This window comes from Astatotilapia calliptera, chromosome 14, assembly GCF_964374335.1.
Source record: "Astatotilapia calliptera chromosome 14, fAstCal68.1, whole genome shotgun sequence".
In the NCBI taxonomy this organism is placed as follows: Eukaryota; Metazoa; Chordata; class Actinopteri; order Cichliformes; family Cichlidae; genus Astatotilapia; species Astatotilapia calliptera.
In genome coordinates, this window is record NC_137435.1 from 13,774,544 (window position 1) to 13,791,104 (window position 16,561).

At 40.2% G+C, this 16,561-nt stretch overlaps 2 protein-coding genes across 2 annotated transcripts; one reads left to right on the forward strand and one right to left on the reverse strand.

Moving 5' to 3' along the window:
• Positions 1 to 489: 489 nt before the first annotated feature.
• On the forward strand, positions 490 to 6,811 carry LOC113036802 (histone H4 transcription factor). The gene is made up of 10 exons (XM_026193307.2): positions 490 to 754; positions 1,264 to 1,448; positions 2,472 to 2,698; positions 2,794 to 2,905; positions 2,985 to 3,137; positions 3,237 to 3,311; positions 3,666 to 3,786; positions 5,677 to 5,815; positions 5,908 to 6,032; positions 6,159 to 6,811. The coding sequence occupies exons 2-10, from the start codon at positions 1,298 to 1,300 to the stop codon at positions 6,583 to 6,585; spliced, it is 1,530 nt and encodes a 509-aa protein (XP_026049092.1). The 5' UTR covers positions 490 to 754; positions 1,264 to 1,297; the 3' UTR covers positions 6,586 to 6,811.
• Positions 6,728 to 11,334, reverse strand: LOC113036803 (uncharacterized). Its single transcript, XM_026193309.2, has 6 exons — positions 11,135 to 11,334; positions 9,430 to 9,570; positions 9,216 to 9,308; positions 9,037 to 9,105; positions 8,454 to 8,571; positions 6,728 to 8,367 (listed from the first exon to the last, which is right to left on the reverse strand). Exons 2-6 carry the CDS (start codon positions 9,526 to 9,528, stop codon positions 7,646 to 7,648), a joined length of 1,101 nt encoding a protein of 366 aa, XP_026049094.2. The 5' UTR covers positions 9,529 to 9,570; positions 11,135 to 11,334; the 3' UTR covers positions 6,728 to 7,645.
• Between the last annotated feature and the right edge of the window lie 5,227 nt (positions 11,335 to 16,561).

Genomic DNA, 16,561 nt, shown 5'->3' on the forward strand with positions numbered 1-16,561 from the left:
GAGTGTGTATTATCCCTGCAGTAAATAACCACATTAAATTATATTTATATATTTAGTCTGATACAATAAAGAAATATTAATTGTAGCCCAAAATCATGATATCATCACAGCATTTAAGGAGGTCTAGAATTGGACCTTTTTAAAGTTAATTTTAGGATACAAAGGGAAGGGTTGACTTGTTCCTTCACTACAAAATACATTTTTCTCATAAATGTGAGGATTTATTTTAAGAAATTAAGAAACAATTTTTCTTTTCTTTCACCTTTCTTTGAGTTTATGTATTTATTTCAAATTGAAATTTTATGGCGTGGCACAAAAATAATGCCATAAAATTCGAGCTGGATGAGTTTAAATACCTGGAATCAGTCATCCAGAGAAGAAGAGAGTGCAGACAGGGTGGAGTGGGTGTAGATGAGCTTCAGGGGTGATTTGTGATAGAAGGATAGAGAGATAGATGTAGATAATCCATTGTGGGACCGTCTAAAGAGAGAAGCTGAAAGAAGAAGAAGAAAAAGAAGAAGCAGAAGAGGGGATAATAATAAGAAGAAGTGTATAAAAACAAAACGCTATTTACTTCAGGCTTTAGTTTGCTGCGGTTTCCAGTGCAGTAGGTGGCGATATGCTCAGCTTTCCCGGCACAGTTTTAATAATAAACGAAGAAGAAGCGACAGGAAATAAACAAAGCCAAACAAGCTGAGAGGAGGGAAGCGCAAGGAGGAGCTCAGATCTGCTGCACAAAGTGATATTAACTGCTGTAAGAAACATTTATGAAAAACTTGTGTATCACTAGAGTTAGAAACAACAGTATGAATTTATACAATCCCGGGTTAAAATGTACAAGCTGTATTAATTTAGGAAAAGTCGGATAAAGAGCACAGACCTGTGACAGGTTTCGCGGGAGCTAATCTGTTAGCCAGATAAACATCATCTGCACAAACACAACTTCTTAAGGATGAAGTAAACTGTTGTTAGGTGTGAACGGCCTCATTAACTGTTATGACCAAAAATATATATTTTAAAAATATATGTTTTGATGTGGTTTTAGTTACTCATTCAGTCAGATAGTGAGAGCTTTGGCGCTAACTTCAGCTAATGACTCTTCAAACATTTACAGACCTGTTTCAGTTTCCATGACACCATCAGTCCTCATTAGCACATGCTAACTAGCAAAACGGCGTCTTTAGTAGTTTAGATGTCGTAGTTTAACGTTTCCTTTTCTCTCTGGGTTAAACATATGTGCCTACTTTCTGTGTGGCTGGTTAGGGTGTGAGGGGCTGAGCTCACAGGACTCAACGACATGATGACAACAAAGAGACTCGGGAACTTTGAGGTGGTCTGTGAGTGGGGTTCGTGCAGTTTCACGGGCCGCTCCATGGAGGAGCTCAGCGACCACATGTGTCTGCATTTGAAGGACTACCTGGGGGACAACGATGCCCTGGAGGAGCTGGGTAAGCGATTTTGCGTGCAGGGGTGGGCGAGGGGTCAGCTTTTGTTGGGCAGCACATTTAGTTTATTAGCATGGGGTTTAATGGTCAGTGTTTGGTCCAAGTGTTGTCCAGTTTAAATATGCCTGTTGAATATTACAAAGAGGTGCTTCTGTTACTGAACTCTCATTGTGGTTGTGTGTAGATCAGTGCAAGGGATTGGATTTTATTGTCATTTAAAATAAATTTTGGCTTACAGTGATTTATATGGACAAGATTACAGAGATAAAAAAATATCATTGTGCTGTTTTCTGTTTTGCAGCATTTCTCTTGTTTTTCCTTTCAGCTCATCCTCTCTTATACTTTTGTCCCTCCATCGGCCAGGCTGTGGCACATTTTCTTGTTTTGGGTTCTTTTGTGACCTCTTGGATGAGTCGCTGAGGCGCTCTTAGAGTAATTTTGGTGATTCAGTAATACTGCCTTTGTAGATATTAGATTGTCTTTAGCTAATATTAAAATTAGTTTGATGATCTGAAACAAATATGCAAAAAAAAAAAGAAAAATCATGAAAGGGGCAAGTTTATGGATTAAACTAATTGTGATTATTAGAATTTTTTGTGATGTCTGTACTATTTTACTGGTAAATGCTTATTTTAATCACTCACCCCTACCAGTCATCTCTGCATCATCTAACCATAACCTGCTTATATTACAAATGCTACGAATGGCAGTGCTGCAGAGTGCACTAAAAAGCCCCCTGCTTCATTTGAGTCACAAGTAAAACTGCTTTTGTAGCTACAGTCAGATTTTGCCGGTACATGGTTTTATTTTTATTTTGTGACAGCAACTGTCTCTGCTCAACACCAGACTATACGATGGGATACTTCTCAACCTCATGCTGATCACGGTTAATCTGGTTTTCATGTTATTGGACATGTGGGTGCTTTAAAGTTTTTAAAGTTGCTTTAAACATTCTGTAATGACATTGCAATAATTACTGATTCTCTTTCTTTCTTTCTTTCTTTCTTTCTTTCTTTCTTTCGTTAGATGAATATGCTTGTCTCTGGAATGGATGTGAATTTCTCTCCATGGGTAGCCCTGCAGAGCTGGAGGTCCATGCTTATTTCCACAACTACCATGGGAAGCTCAAGTTCATTGGGTCACAGCTGCTCAAGTCCCGTCCAGATCTTCCCAGCTGCAATCAAGGCATGCACAGCAACAATCTGGTCCCTGAAGGATCAGACGGATATGTTTGCCAGTGGGAGCAATGTGATGTACGTATTTTTCATTTAAGTTATCCAGTCTTCACTAAACGATTGATATATTATCATGGGATTTATTTATTTTTTCCTTGTTTTCTTTTTTAAAGTGTACATTTAATAATCCTGAGTGGTTCTATCGACATGTGGACAACCACATAGAAAGTGCTGAACCACAGTCTCTGCCTCAACAACAGCAGGCGCTCTTCTGCCAGTGGGCAGGTACGACCGGGAGTTTTTTAAACGTTCGTGAGACGCTATCTCCTTGGACACCGTGTGACATTTCCCGTTTTGTTCACAGGCTGCGACGCCTTTTTCAAGATCAGATACCGTTTGAGGGAACATATGCGGAGCCATACTCAGGAGCGCCTTGTCGCCTGTCCTACGTGTGGCAGCATGTTCTCCAGCAACACAAAGCTGTTTGACCACCTGCACAGGCAAGCTGAGCCAGTAGGTGAGACGGACGCTTAAGCTCGCATTAAATTTCTGTGATGTTGATGTTTTAATTGCGCCGCCTTATTGCTGATGTTTGTATGTGTACTTATCCTAACAGAGACGCTGGTTTGTGAACACTGTGGGAAAGCTTTTTCCAGCGAGAGGCTTTTGCGGGATCATGTTCGTCAGCATGGTGAGTTTTATTCCTAAATTTTCTTTTGGGATTAAATTGTTTTTATGGCTGTTTGTCTTGAAATATTAGAAATGGAGAGAGCGGTTTATGAGCAGTTTATCGCACATTGCTACAGATTTTCTTTTGTTTCTGTTGTCAAGCTCCCTACTGTGTGGTCTTTAGATTTGTATTCATTGAGCTCTTATTTTGTACTGAGTTATGTCATTTGGTTGGTCAGGTGTACAAAATCTGATCTATTTCAGTTTCTTTGTGATCTGTTAGTTATTAAACGTTAATAGATCCATGGTGGATCTCTGACTCAGTTTGATCATCTGTTACATGCATTGCCCGCCTTTTTTTTCTTTTTACTCTCAGTGAATCAGGTGAAGTGTCCCTTTTGTGACATGACCTGCACCACTTTGGCTGCTCTGAAGATCCACATCAGGTTCCGCCATTGTGATGAGCGTCCGTTCCCGTGCGACTTCTGTGACAAAAGGTAGATCCTTCAACACAGCTCATCAAGTGTTCAGTTAACAGCAAACACACTCTTAACTCCATCGTTTTCTTTAATCTGGCAGCGAAAGCTGGGTTATCAAGTTTCAGCTATTTCAGTAAAATTCTCTTCCATAAATTTTTTTTATCATTAACGTCTTAAATCGTGTATTTGTGAGGAACCATGTAGCATTTTTCACATCCAAAGTCACAAGGAAGTTTTCATTCCAGCTCACTCATTATTTCCTTCAGTTTGTGTATGTGTAAGTAATCCCTGTGAGGCAAAAACCCATGTGACTTTAAATGCTTGATTTCTCACAGTTTTCTGCTCTTAGCTTGTCAGTATCCTTAACATGGTGCTCTCAGGTACACAGCTCTGTTTGTGAATACAGGATTCGCTAAAAAAGGTCTTTCAGACTGAGGAAGAACAAAGTGGGTGCACCATGGGCCTGGTATATAACAAACAGGGATTATTCTTAACTGTGATTTATGCAAAGCTACTCTAGTATAGAGTCAAAGAACAAAAATGGGAGCTGGAAATGAGCTCAGGATCTTTTTATTATATGTTTTTAGTCAAAATACTCCCTTTAATATCTGCTTCAAATGTAACCAGTCTTTAGTCGTGCCTTAAAAATATTGTATACCCTTTAAGGAATTCTCCTAATAAGACCTTAACCAAACTATTAGGAAAGGTTCGTTAAAATATTGTGTTTAAAGGGGTTTTTAAAGAAAGAGCCACAAAATGTGAAAAAAGAAACCAGTTCCTTGTTTTATTGTCTTTCAATCATTTATGTCTCTGTATGAGATATATTGGTTTGCAGCCTCCTGTGATGTCAGAACAGCCTAATCATAGTCTCCAACTGACCCTCCCCCAAAGGAGAACCAGCAGGATTGACATACAGATGTTTGTAACTGTTTCTGTTTCATTTGGGGTGTTGTTTACTCAAGCACAATAGACATTTTTATGTATGAAGTAACCACAAAGAACAGGAAAATGCAGGCACTTCTGTTCAGTAACACAGACTTTACTGCCTATGCTGACCAGTCCTGCTTATGTGCATATTCATCCCTCAGAACAGCCCATTTCGAGCCAGGAAAAACTCTGCAGTGTGTAATTTTATTTCTTTTATATACTCAGTAGAGCTGTGTGCTGTGACTGTTCCTGGCTGGAGCTCAGTCGCACAGCAGCTCGTTTGCTTTTAAAGCCCCCAGATACGCCCTGTTAGGAGATGAGTTAAAAGCAGGGGTATAAAGGTGGGGAAGAATTAGTGACCTGTGAGGTATTTTTTAGCTGAAACTTGAAAAAGATATTAATAGAACACATGAGGGTAGAAACGGGCCATAATATGGGACTTTTTAAGTAGCAGTGCAATTTTTGACTCATCTGTATTGAAAATGTAAACAACTATAAGTAAGTAAGAAGTAAGAGGCTCAAACATGTGACATGTGAGTGAGAATGCTGCTAGAGCCACATCTTTATTACCAAAATCAGTTTTTACCCCTCAGCCTTGAAAGGCTGATGGGGTGCTGTCGTAACCCTGCTGTGCAGGCGGCTTGGACATTCAAATTTGTGAATACAAAAAAGGAGGCGACAGGATTTTTAAATTCATACCATAAGTGATTCTACAAAAAGTCTCAGATGACTTTGAAACTCAGTGACTTGGTCCTCAAGGTTTCTAAAGATCTTGCAAATGCGATAACTCGAAAAAGATGTCACCAAGTATTTGAAATTGACACCAAATCTCCCTCAGGTTGGAATCTCAGTGAGGTCAACTATTCTGAAAATCACTTTGGATTTTTACATTTATACCAGAGGTGCATCTACAGGGAGGCTGAGGGGTAAAAGCTACAGTCGCCAGTAATTTTAACTGTTTCCATCTTTATTTCCCCACAGATTTAAGAACCAGCGCGATCTGCAGAAGCACACAGAGGTTCACAATGAGGGCACCATGTACAGCTGTACAGTGGAGGGCTGTGATTATACTTGTCATACGTTCCAAACAATGAGCCAGCACTTCAAGAGAGTCCATGAGGTTTGTAACACAGTGTCGTCCAACATATTACCTGGTCAGATCATCTCAGCCTGCTGTGACTGTAGATATGGTTTTTTGTTGATGACCAATAGGTTGGGGGAATGGCTAAATATAAATGCCATATCTGTGATAAGGTGTTCTCTTGGTGTTACACTCTTACACTTCACCTTCGTAAGAAGCATGAGCTGAAGTGGCCCTCTGGACATTCCCGCTTTAGGTGAGTCACCTGTGGTAATAGTCATCCTCTCTGCTTTACAGTCCTCTGGATGCGACGAATATAATTTAAGTAGAGCTGAAAAAAAGTAAAAACTCAAATGGATTCCTCTCCTCTCCTGTCATACAGGTACAGGAAGGATGTCGATGGTTTCCTGAAGTTAAATATGGTGCGCTTTGAGACTGTTGAAGTGACAAAGGAGATCATGAAGAACATGGCCAAGAAGCCTCAGAGCCTTCAGAAAAGTCTGAGTGGCAGCAGTCAGGACGAGAGCGCTGTTGTCACGCTGGAGAGCGGCCGAAGCTCTCCCACAGGATCCTCCTCGCCCTCCTCCAGCTCCTCCTACTCCTCAGAGTTCTCAGGAGGTGAGGACATGTCATCTCAAGCCAGCCCCAGAGGCAGCGACTCTCCTGTCTACTGTGTGATGAGCACCATTCCTCACATTGAGGACGAGTCTGCAGGACTGATGCAGGAGGACTGTGATGGTTTTGGGGCTTCCGGAGCAGTCCAGGCTCTGACGGAGGTTGCGAGGGGCCTCGGCATGGATGTGGTTTAAGTGTTCACTGTGCACTGGGTCAGATGACCCACACCCAGTGTAGGCTTTATGCAATTAATAAAAATTTCTGTTAAAGTTTTTATGAATGGGGGAAGAGTTAAAAGCACTAGAAAGCTTGTTCCATGAAATGTTCTCCAGGCACTGAATTCCGAAGACTTTATTTTTTGTTGTGACCTTTGTTGAATTTTATTGTTACACAGTTAAATACATTTTTGAAACAAGAAAAGATCGTGCCATGTTTTTGTGTCTCTTTGTGGTTTTAGGGATGCTAATGAGGGTTAATCCACATCTATTCATACATCCTCACTTTTAGCATTTAGCTCAAAGCTTATGTGCAAAATACAGTCTTACAGACAGAATCTCCATAAACTCCATAAATCGGCAGTTTTTCATTTTCCAGGGTTTTTTTTAGAGGCCAACCTGAGCCCAACTTAAAAAAAGTAAGCACATGAACATGAATCTGCTTACACTTTAAGGTGTAAATAATCAGTGCTGCTCACTGTGGAGTACCACAGAAACCTAAATGACCAGTGAACACAAGACAGGCGCTGTAAATATATATTTTTAAATACCTCATAGTACCCATCATGTCCTAATGATCTCTGTTACCAGCTCCCAGCTTGAGTTAGGGAACCCAGTCTGCTTTTAAGATTGGATTAAACTTAGCTTTTAGGTTAAGCTTACATTCAGAGCTGGATCAACCCTTCAGCTATGAAGCAAATGGCTCAGACTGCTGGGAGACCTTCCTTGAAAACATTCAACATGCATTTATAAGCCATTGTTTTATGTCTTTAAGAGTTTGAAATGTTGCTGTTTTTTCCATCATCCTTAATTTTTCCTTCACTTCACCCAGTTCCAGGACATGCTTGCCCTCGATGAACCTGGTTCTGTCAGAGGTGCTTTCTCCCACTCTGGCTGATTACTCAGAGATTCCTAGTGCCTTGAGGTGACTGTTTTTATTTGGCTCGGTATAAATAAAACTGAAGTGAGAGATGAAATTTGAGAATGTGAGCTCTCCCTTTCTGAGCCTACTCTGGAGACTCAGGGTCCCAATACTGCATCAGAGCCAGTATGAGGCCGCTGGCGTCTGCAGCGGTGTTGACACTTCTCTCGACAGAAGTGTCTCCCTCACTCGAAGGAAATAAAGAGGTGACGTGATACCTCTTGCTACAAGAGGTTTCCTGATTGCCTTGCAGGTATTCAGTGAGTAGTCTTTAAGGGTGTGTTTCCTAAAATGGAAACTGTGTGTGTCCCTCATTGTCTCCCATGAAGAAGTCTGGCAGGGATGCGTCTTGGTGTCTGGATAAGACGCGTTAAATCTAATGCTGTTAGGATACAGGAAAGAGCAATCACTCATGTTAGTGTGTTGCACTTGCATGTTGTGTGCTGGTGGATGTGTATAAGTTGTCATGAATGGAGATGGATAATACTGCAAAGTCTGAGAAGAACCAAACGGACTGTTGGACATTTCGTGCCTCATTCTCTTTGCTTTGTTGATGCCTTCACACTCAAACTGCCTCTTCCTGTCGAGCGATCCGCTGTGTCTGCCATCAAGGTCAGAAGTGACTATTAATTCCCTGAACTTCTCTTTATGAGGTAAATTCTTTGTTGGGCTAGATTGGTGGATCTGGTGTTTCTCTTTCTTATCAGGTGTTGAGTGCTGGTCCTGCTTCTCACAGTCAAGTTTCTCCCTGTACCCACGGCTGTGGGTAGACACTGGTGGAGGCGTTTGAAGGTCAGAGACAGAACAGTCACAGCTTGTAGTTTCACTCTTACTTCCACCTGAAGAGAATTCAGACGAAGAGTCTAAGTCCAAGAAAAGGATCAGTGCTACATTTCTACTTAATCATTGCTGGCGTGAAACTCACCTGAACATGGGTGTGCACACGGCTGGTGTAGTTCCTTTTGTTGCACAGAGGCAGAGGGACTGCTAGCAGGACACTCAGGTGTCAGCTCCTGTTGACTGCTGTGCATTTGTTGCAATTTCTGGTAAATTAAATATTACATGTTGGTTATCAGACAAATCAGCTGTGCAATTCAAGATCAGTATGATCCATTAATATTATCCCTCTGCGAACTTTTCACAATACTGTGAGCAATACAATTCACAATAACAGTATTATTGTGACATACCTCTGAGCTGAAAAACAATAAAGCTCAGGTAGTTTATCTCTTAGGAAATGAATTACACTCAAAATAAGAGTATGAGGAGGTGCTGAAGAGCATCTCTGAATACACAACAAATCCAATCGTAAAGTAGATGGGCGACAGCAGAGCGACTGGCAGAAGACCGCAGGGTGCCACTTCTGTCAGCTGAGAGCAGGAACCAGAGCCTACAGTCTGCATGGGATCACCAATGCTTCCACACGTAACTCCCAAAACACGTAGAGACGTTCAAAACTACCACAAATCCCAATAAAAAAATAACAATTAAATTTATTTAGCGCTCACCTTGAGTTGTTTGTGGTGGTAAATTTTCCACGCAATACACACGTGCAGTGCGCCCCATCTCCCTCGTATCTGGAAAAGAAATCATTCATTTTAATGAAAACAATTTCATCAATTTAAAAGGAAAGCGAAGTAACATTTTATATATTTTAGTTACTGAGATTCTTGAGTTTTTTACTCACTGTTGAGTTAGAGGATCTAGTTGTTGCTCTGTGCGAGGCTGTGATGGGTGCAAAGAAAGTCCTCATTGTTTGTCCGGGCAGGTTTGTGTTAAACTGTAGCAAGATGTAAAAGATGGATATCAGTGAGGAGTAGGTAAAAGCAGGCGAGGGGCCTGGAATAACTTCCAAGTCTGAGCAGCTTCACATGAGGATAGTTAAAGTAATCACATCTCACATTTCTGTCCTGAGGTCCCATCAATGCTGGATTTGGCAGGATGCTCGAGGACTGCTGCAGGACGGGAGTGAAGGCATGCCGGGGGATGTTCTGATGCATGTGGAGAAGTTGACGGAGCAGGCTGTGGTCGCAGGAAGCAGACTGATGAGACAGAAACAATTGACAGTTTTAGTTTCTGAGCTAAGATGGCAGATCGCATGCAGTAGAGCAGGAGATTTTAAAGTCTCACACTATAGGGTAAGTTAGTTAACCACAACATAAGCCTTGTTTTCTTGCCCTAAATCTGTTTACATGTTGGTAAATTGGCTTCATTTAGAGTATCAGAAAATCCCATTTAAAGCGTTTCACCGTCTCTTATATTGAAACTGCAGAGAACTTTCAAACAGGATGATTTTCCTGGGAAGTTTTGGATACTGCGGAGCTCCCTGATCTCCAGTTCATTGTGGTTTTTGATTTAAGGTCACCAACCATTGAGAATGTTTTCTAAAACATATTGTACAGTATTGAGTAAACCTTTTAGGCAATTTGCTTTTCAAATCACATGCAAATGACTGTATCTTGTTAGCTTGCATCACAGATGGTAATCCAATTGAGGCAGTTTGTGTGCCAATCCATTTAATTCATTTAAAATCCATCCGTTTCAAGGACACATGATTAGTAATGCTGTTAGCGAATGGGAGGCAAAGTGATGAATATAATATTAGAGAAAATTAATCTCTAGTGATTTATTGTAAATGTGGGACACATAGGAAAGAAGCAGAAAATAACCTGATCATAAGACAGTCCTCACCTATTTCATTCATATCAACAGGTAATTAACCTGTACACAGTATTAACGCAGTGGCAGACAACTGTATTGGTCTCTGTGCTTGCAGTGCACAGTGGGCTCTGTAGTTTTGCTCACTGGGACTACAAACATTTAAAAACTATAAAAAAAAGTCGGGTGTACTCCTTTCCGACAACCTGTCTTCGCTGCAGCAATCCAATAGCCTGATCCCTCCTTTCTCATAAAGACAAGATTAGCGAGAGGCTACACCTCCTATGTTCTCTAAATTTCGTGCATGTCAGCGTGCCACAGAAATCCTTTAATCTCATAAAGGAGCTGTTTGTTAGGCGAACAGCAAACAGAGTGAATAAGGCTTTGGAAACATCTTGCTGTGTCATCGGAGGGCACAGATAGCACCGGGGCTCGCCTCTGACATGACATGTGCTCTTTTTTTTCATGCTCAGAAAAAAAAAGGTTATTAATTTGCATCCTTTATTTTTTAACATGTCATTAGTAAAACAAACTGGCACAAACGACAGCTGAACAGTTAAGGTCGTTTCTGAGAAATGTTTTATTCACCTCATCTAATGTTAATATTTCATCGTTTTATATGATCATCAACTAAACTTCTAAGAAACATTTTACTGTTTTCAGGCAGTTTATTGGTCAAAAAGCAGAACAAAAATGGAAAAACAGCTATCACTTGCAGTCCCAGAGCAACTGTAACACAAGTTAATTTGATTTAATCACCTGAATCATCACATAATTAACATAACATGGGGAAAATAGATGTAATTTTATGTTTGAGAAGTATATTTACATATACTTCTCAAAATATTTAAATTGTCCCCGTCTTACAGCAGGGGTCCCTCTCACAATTTAATATTTGACATTTTCCCTTCCAAAGTCATGTATGTTTTATACATTTATGAGTCTTACCTGTGAGCACCAAGTCCTTTTAAATTTCAGCTAAATGGTGGGGGAAAAAATCCAGATCAATTCAGCCGAGCATTCAGGAGCGTGAACCCTGTTTGTTGTCCCTCTGCAGGTCCTAACTTCATGTCAGCAGGAACCACTTGTTGCTGTGAACCGGTGTCAGCTGTCTGCTGGCCCTGGTCAATTAGTCAGTGTTACTTACCAACACCGGGAAAGACCATTAACTACTCCTAATGGCTTAAACTAATCCCATCAGCCATATAAATCTTTGTGATTGAGTTTAGGGAAAGACAGCTTGTGTGGCAGCAGAAGGGATTTCACAAAGAGAAACAATGGAAATCTGGCGTGCAAATAATTGCAGCACCTCCAGCCATTTCTATTGTTAAAAGAATCCCGTCCAGCACCGTGCAGGACAGCGCAACGTGTAAATATTCAGCAGGTCGATGTGGTTTCAACACTAATAAAACATGTTTTGTTAGTGAGCAAAACTAAACTTTATTATGAAATTTAAATACTGCAAGCTATTATCGATCGTTTTTAACTTGTCTGATGAACCCATAACACTGCGAGGTGTCCATTCATCTGTTTGTCTGTCCTGTCACAAGTCACAAAGAATCACTGCTCCTCCTTGAGCAAGGTGTCAAACATCAGGTCTGGGGGCCAGAATTGTCCCGGCATAGGCTTTGGCTTCGGAACATATGAAAGGGTGAAAGAGGCCATAAATCTTTGCACTTTTAAGTGTAATTTTTTTAGTCTTACAGCTTTTTCTGCTGTTAAAGACCTCCCCCGCAGCCATCCATGCTACACCACAGGAGTTTCATAATGGATACATTTTTCGTCTACTACAGAAAGTTTAGTTACTAATAAAAGTGAGCTATCAGAACTGTTTTCTTAATGTTACACATTTACATGCACAAAATTAAACAGGTGGACCTTCACTTGTCCGACCCATTTTACATCAAAGCGGGCTGCATGTGCCCCCCGATTATGTTTCCGTACCCAAGTTGTGCTCAAGGTCAAGGCCACTTTTCTATTTTCACAGCATGAGCTTCATGCATGCTGCTCACATACCATCTTTAACATGAGATTCTCCAGACTGATAAATTTTACATGCACAGCATAGCAGAGAAAGAAGTTGCTTTGCCACATGTGCTGTATGCCACACGCTTCCTTTTAGATGGCAATGATCATGACGTACAGGAGTGGCCCTGTTGGTTGATTCCCACATTAGGAGGAAGTGGTTGGTGACTTCCTATCACCAATGAGCTGATATCAGCAAGCAGGTCAGCCCTATGCATGATGATGCTGTGTTCATGTATTTTCATGCTCTTTGTTTTTGTTTTTTTACAGGTATTATGTTGTCAAAATACTCCTGAACTCAAAGATTTTCATTAATAACTTAAAAAGAGACATCTGAATCCAAACAGTAAATAATAAAGTAAGTAATACAGTTACACAATTATTAATTACTTTAGTCACTTTTTACTTAAAATGTAACATAAAAACAAAAAACAAAACGTAACATACCCAACACCTGGGACAGTAGTGCGTCCTAGTACGCACTATGTGGTCACATCTTTTTGAAACTAAGCACTTATCAACACAAGCTGGAATCATCCAGAAAATGGTGTTACTCTGTAAAAACCTATCAGTTGCCCCACTTTGACACAGAGTTTCAGCCAGAAAGAAGCATGCGGTCACATGATGTTACTGTGAGGCTCAACATGGAAGCAGCGTCAGCGCTAATATGACACCATCATCCACATAAGAAAATCTACTGGCTGGCTCCGAACATATCTACTCCCAGTATAGCGCCAGTGTTCGTCTTTCCACATGAAATGGGGTTAAATACTCGGATTCTTTGAATTCTGTCATCTGGCTCAAGCTCCATGTCCCAAATGGCCCCAGACAAATTGTGCTACCCTTCAATTGGATCCCATTAAGCAGAACATAAGACGATGATTGGATGAGGCTTTGGGATGACATGTTCTCCTCGATTAGCTAATTCCATTCTCACTAACCATCCAAATCCGGTTAGTGTGGGCAGGGTTAAAGCTGCTCCTGCACTGAACATTATTCACTCAGCGAGCGATCTATTGCCCTTTTTAACCTCAAGCGCCAAGACTAATTAGACAACTTAAAGCCGCTTCTTCAGAATGGAGCCACAAAGACTACTTTAGCTATTAAAAACCTTTCACTGATTAAAACAGATTTGAAGATTTCTTTAGAATAAGAATCCTTTTCTGTATATTTTTATTTGTATTTACACAAAATTCCCTTCACAGCTCTGCCCAGTGTGAGTCTGGGCACCAATCAGGTGGTTGATTAAACAAACCTGTGTTAGTTTGCAGAGCCTGTGAAATGGTGGTTTGAAATCTAAATCGCCAAATGAGCTTCCCCCATAGTTATTTATTTAACACAAACTAAGCCAAAATGAGAAAAGAAAGTCCTGCTTCCACAGGAATCGTGAGGGTAAGTAGCAGCTGGGTGCTGCCTATTGAATGCACTTGGTTAACCGATCCTCAGCAGGTCTGGGCACCTCTATCAAAGCAGATGTTTCGTCTGTTTCTGGTCTGGAGCTTTCAGGTGTGTGTTAACACAATGCTGGAGTTTTCCCAGGAGTGGATGCCCCAGCAAATCCATGTGTCCGACTGATAAAGGCTTGCTCCAACAAGAAAATGTCTGGAAAAAGAAAAGAATCAAGGTGCTGCAACGGCTGAGTCAAAGTCCAGACCTCAGCCTGGTTGAAATGCTGTGGTGGGACCTTAAAGAGACCTGTGCATAAACCAGTACACATAAATATCAGTGAACTGAAGCATTGCTGTAAAGAAGAGTGGGCCAAAGTTCCTGGGCCAACCATGTGAGAGACTGTTAAAGTAATACAGAAAATGATTACTTCAAGCTATTGCTGCTGAATCCTGAGTGTACTTTTGACACTGCTTCTGCATTTAGGTTTCATTTTTAATTTCATCTGTTTGTTCAATCTGTCTGGTACATAAAACCGTATTCACTTTTTTCATTACTGTATAGCCATTTCTGTCATCTAGTGCATTATTATTATTATAATTAGCTTGATTAAAATCTACAATATGAGAAGCTAACTTTACATGAAACATGCAAACTCACGAGCTCCTAAAAATAACAACTTGCAAAAAAGGCCACAAGGCTGAAAAGTGTGACACTGGAGTTGCATGATTTTGGTTCAACAGCCCAGATGAGTATACCAGGAAAGTGAAATGCAGGCTGAAGGTACTCAGTATGTTATTTATTGTTTTTAGGAAGTAAAATGCGGCATTCTTTGTCCTCCACAGCTGTACAGGAACACTGGAAGTTGTTAAAGGGATCTCAGTCACGGCGACGTTTTGCAAGCAGTTCCCTGTCAAACAAACAAACGTCACAGTATTATTATTATTTATTTATATATATATATATATATATATATATATATATATATATATCTCAATTCTGTAACTGTAACTTCGGTCGTTGCTGTGCTTTTTTTTTTTTTTTTGGAAGTCGAATTTCCCAGAGGAACCCACCCGAGGGATTAATAAAGTTCTATCTTATCTTCTATAAAATCCTTTGAGACTGGTTTCAAAATGGAACAGATTTCCTCATTTAAAATCACCGTTTGGATCCTAAAGGTCATCTTTATAATGAAATTTAACATTTTAAAGAGAAACTCAACTGATCAAGCAAAATCCTACATTTAAAAATGATGTTCTTCCTTTTCAGACCTTTTTGTTGCGTCTTTAGCTTCACTCAAAAAAGACATGAGTACTTAGGTCAGGTATTGAGGTTTGGAGGATTAGTTCAGTTATTAGACAAAGGATGTTGAAGATGGATCTGCCAGGCAGGGGGGGAAGAGGAGGACCACAGAGGAAATTCATGGATGCAGTGAAGGAGGAGGGTTGGCATTAGAGCAGGCTGTTAGGAATAAGGTGAGAGAAGTTCCACTGAGGCGACTCCTAAAATGGTCACATGAAAGAAGAGGAAAAGAAATGCTCACATACATGCTTGTTTGATGATCAGAGATTTGACTGAAGGTTTGTGTGGGCAGCACAAGAATTAGTGTTTAGATACCATTACATTTTGTCTCCACCAGAGGGCGCCAATAACCATATTATTCAACATGCTTTTTCTAATGGTCAGATTTTAGGAGCTCTCATAAAAAGCCATTTGAAATACTATTACAAATGGCTTTGTAATACTATTGAGTACTATTATTGCTAAAATACATATTTAAATTATCATGTGCTTTATCGTCTATCTGAACAGTTATTGGCCCGCAGTGTCCTCATGATGTTCCTGTTTCTGCAGAACTATCAGACAAACACGAAGCAAGTGCAGAGAGAAGAAAAACTCAGAGGTGGAGGCCAAAACAGGAACTTCCAAGTTCTCGCTGAACCATTTGTGGTTAACCACTTTAACTGTTTTGGTGCCACTGTTTATATACCTGAGCGTCCTTTCTGTTTAAATTTTCAGTTTCTCTTTCTCAGAAACCTGTTATTGTTCATTACTTACATGCCTTACTCCAGAGATTAATTATATTTTAAGGATTTCAGTGTGACTGATCACCATTGTGTTAAAATTAAAAATGTATTTTTCTCCCCTGGATAGTTCAGATTAAAACATTCTGTAAATGTTATTTATTAAGGCCTTTCTGCGCCTTATATTTCACCTCGCCTCCCATGCAAACAGGAGCTCAGGTCTCAGGAGGTTAACACATCATTTTCTCAGAGAGCCTTTCTGGGTTTTAGTGATCAGCTTCATGCCTAAATTGCCTTTATGGTAATGCTCATTCGTCACTTTGATTTTCTGATTTGCACCTGTTTTTTCTTGTGTAAAGTGCTTTAGACGTAAAATAAATATAAAGTGTCAGCATGTATATGTATATATGTTGCTTAATATTTTAGTTATTATTAGTTTTAAATTCCTAGACTAATTCTATTTTATTCTTACCTACCCCATGATTCAGAAGCTTATAGAACCACTGTTAACAATAACCTTAAGATGACCCAATTTGGGCCAAGCTTTAGCTATTGGACTACAAAGGCGCCTTAGGGACACATTATGAAAAAAAAATGCCATTGCTCTTTTTGCAAATAAAGTCGAAATAATATTTAGAGAATTGTGAAGCCCTCTACGAAATGCCGTGCATAGATACGTTTGTGAAAGTGTGCTTCAGAATCAGTTTCAATAACAAAGAAATTATTTTATCTTTTAACACATAAACACAGTGTAGTAATAAATATAATGGCTCGGAAGAGATGGCACAAAGAGCTGCATCTGGTCAGAAGGAAAAACCCAAACAAACCAGGAAAAGTTGGCAGATTTGCGCAACATGAGACGGCTGGCAGCGGATAGACGCAAAGACAACTGATGGTCAGCCTCGTGCAGTAGAGAAGATTTATATCACAAGACAGCTTC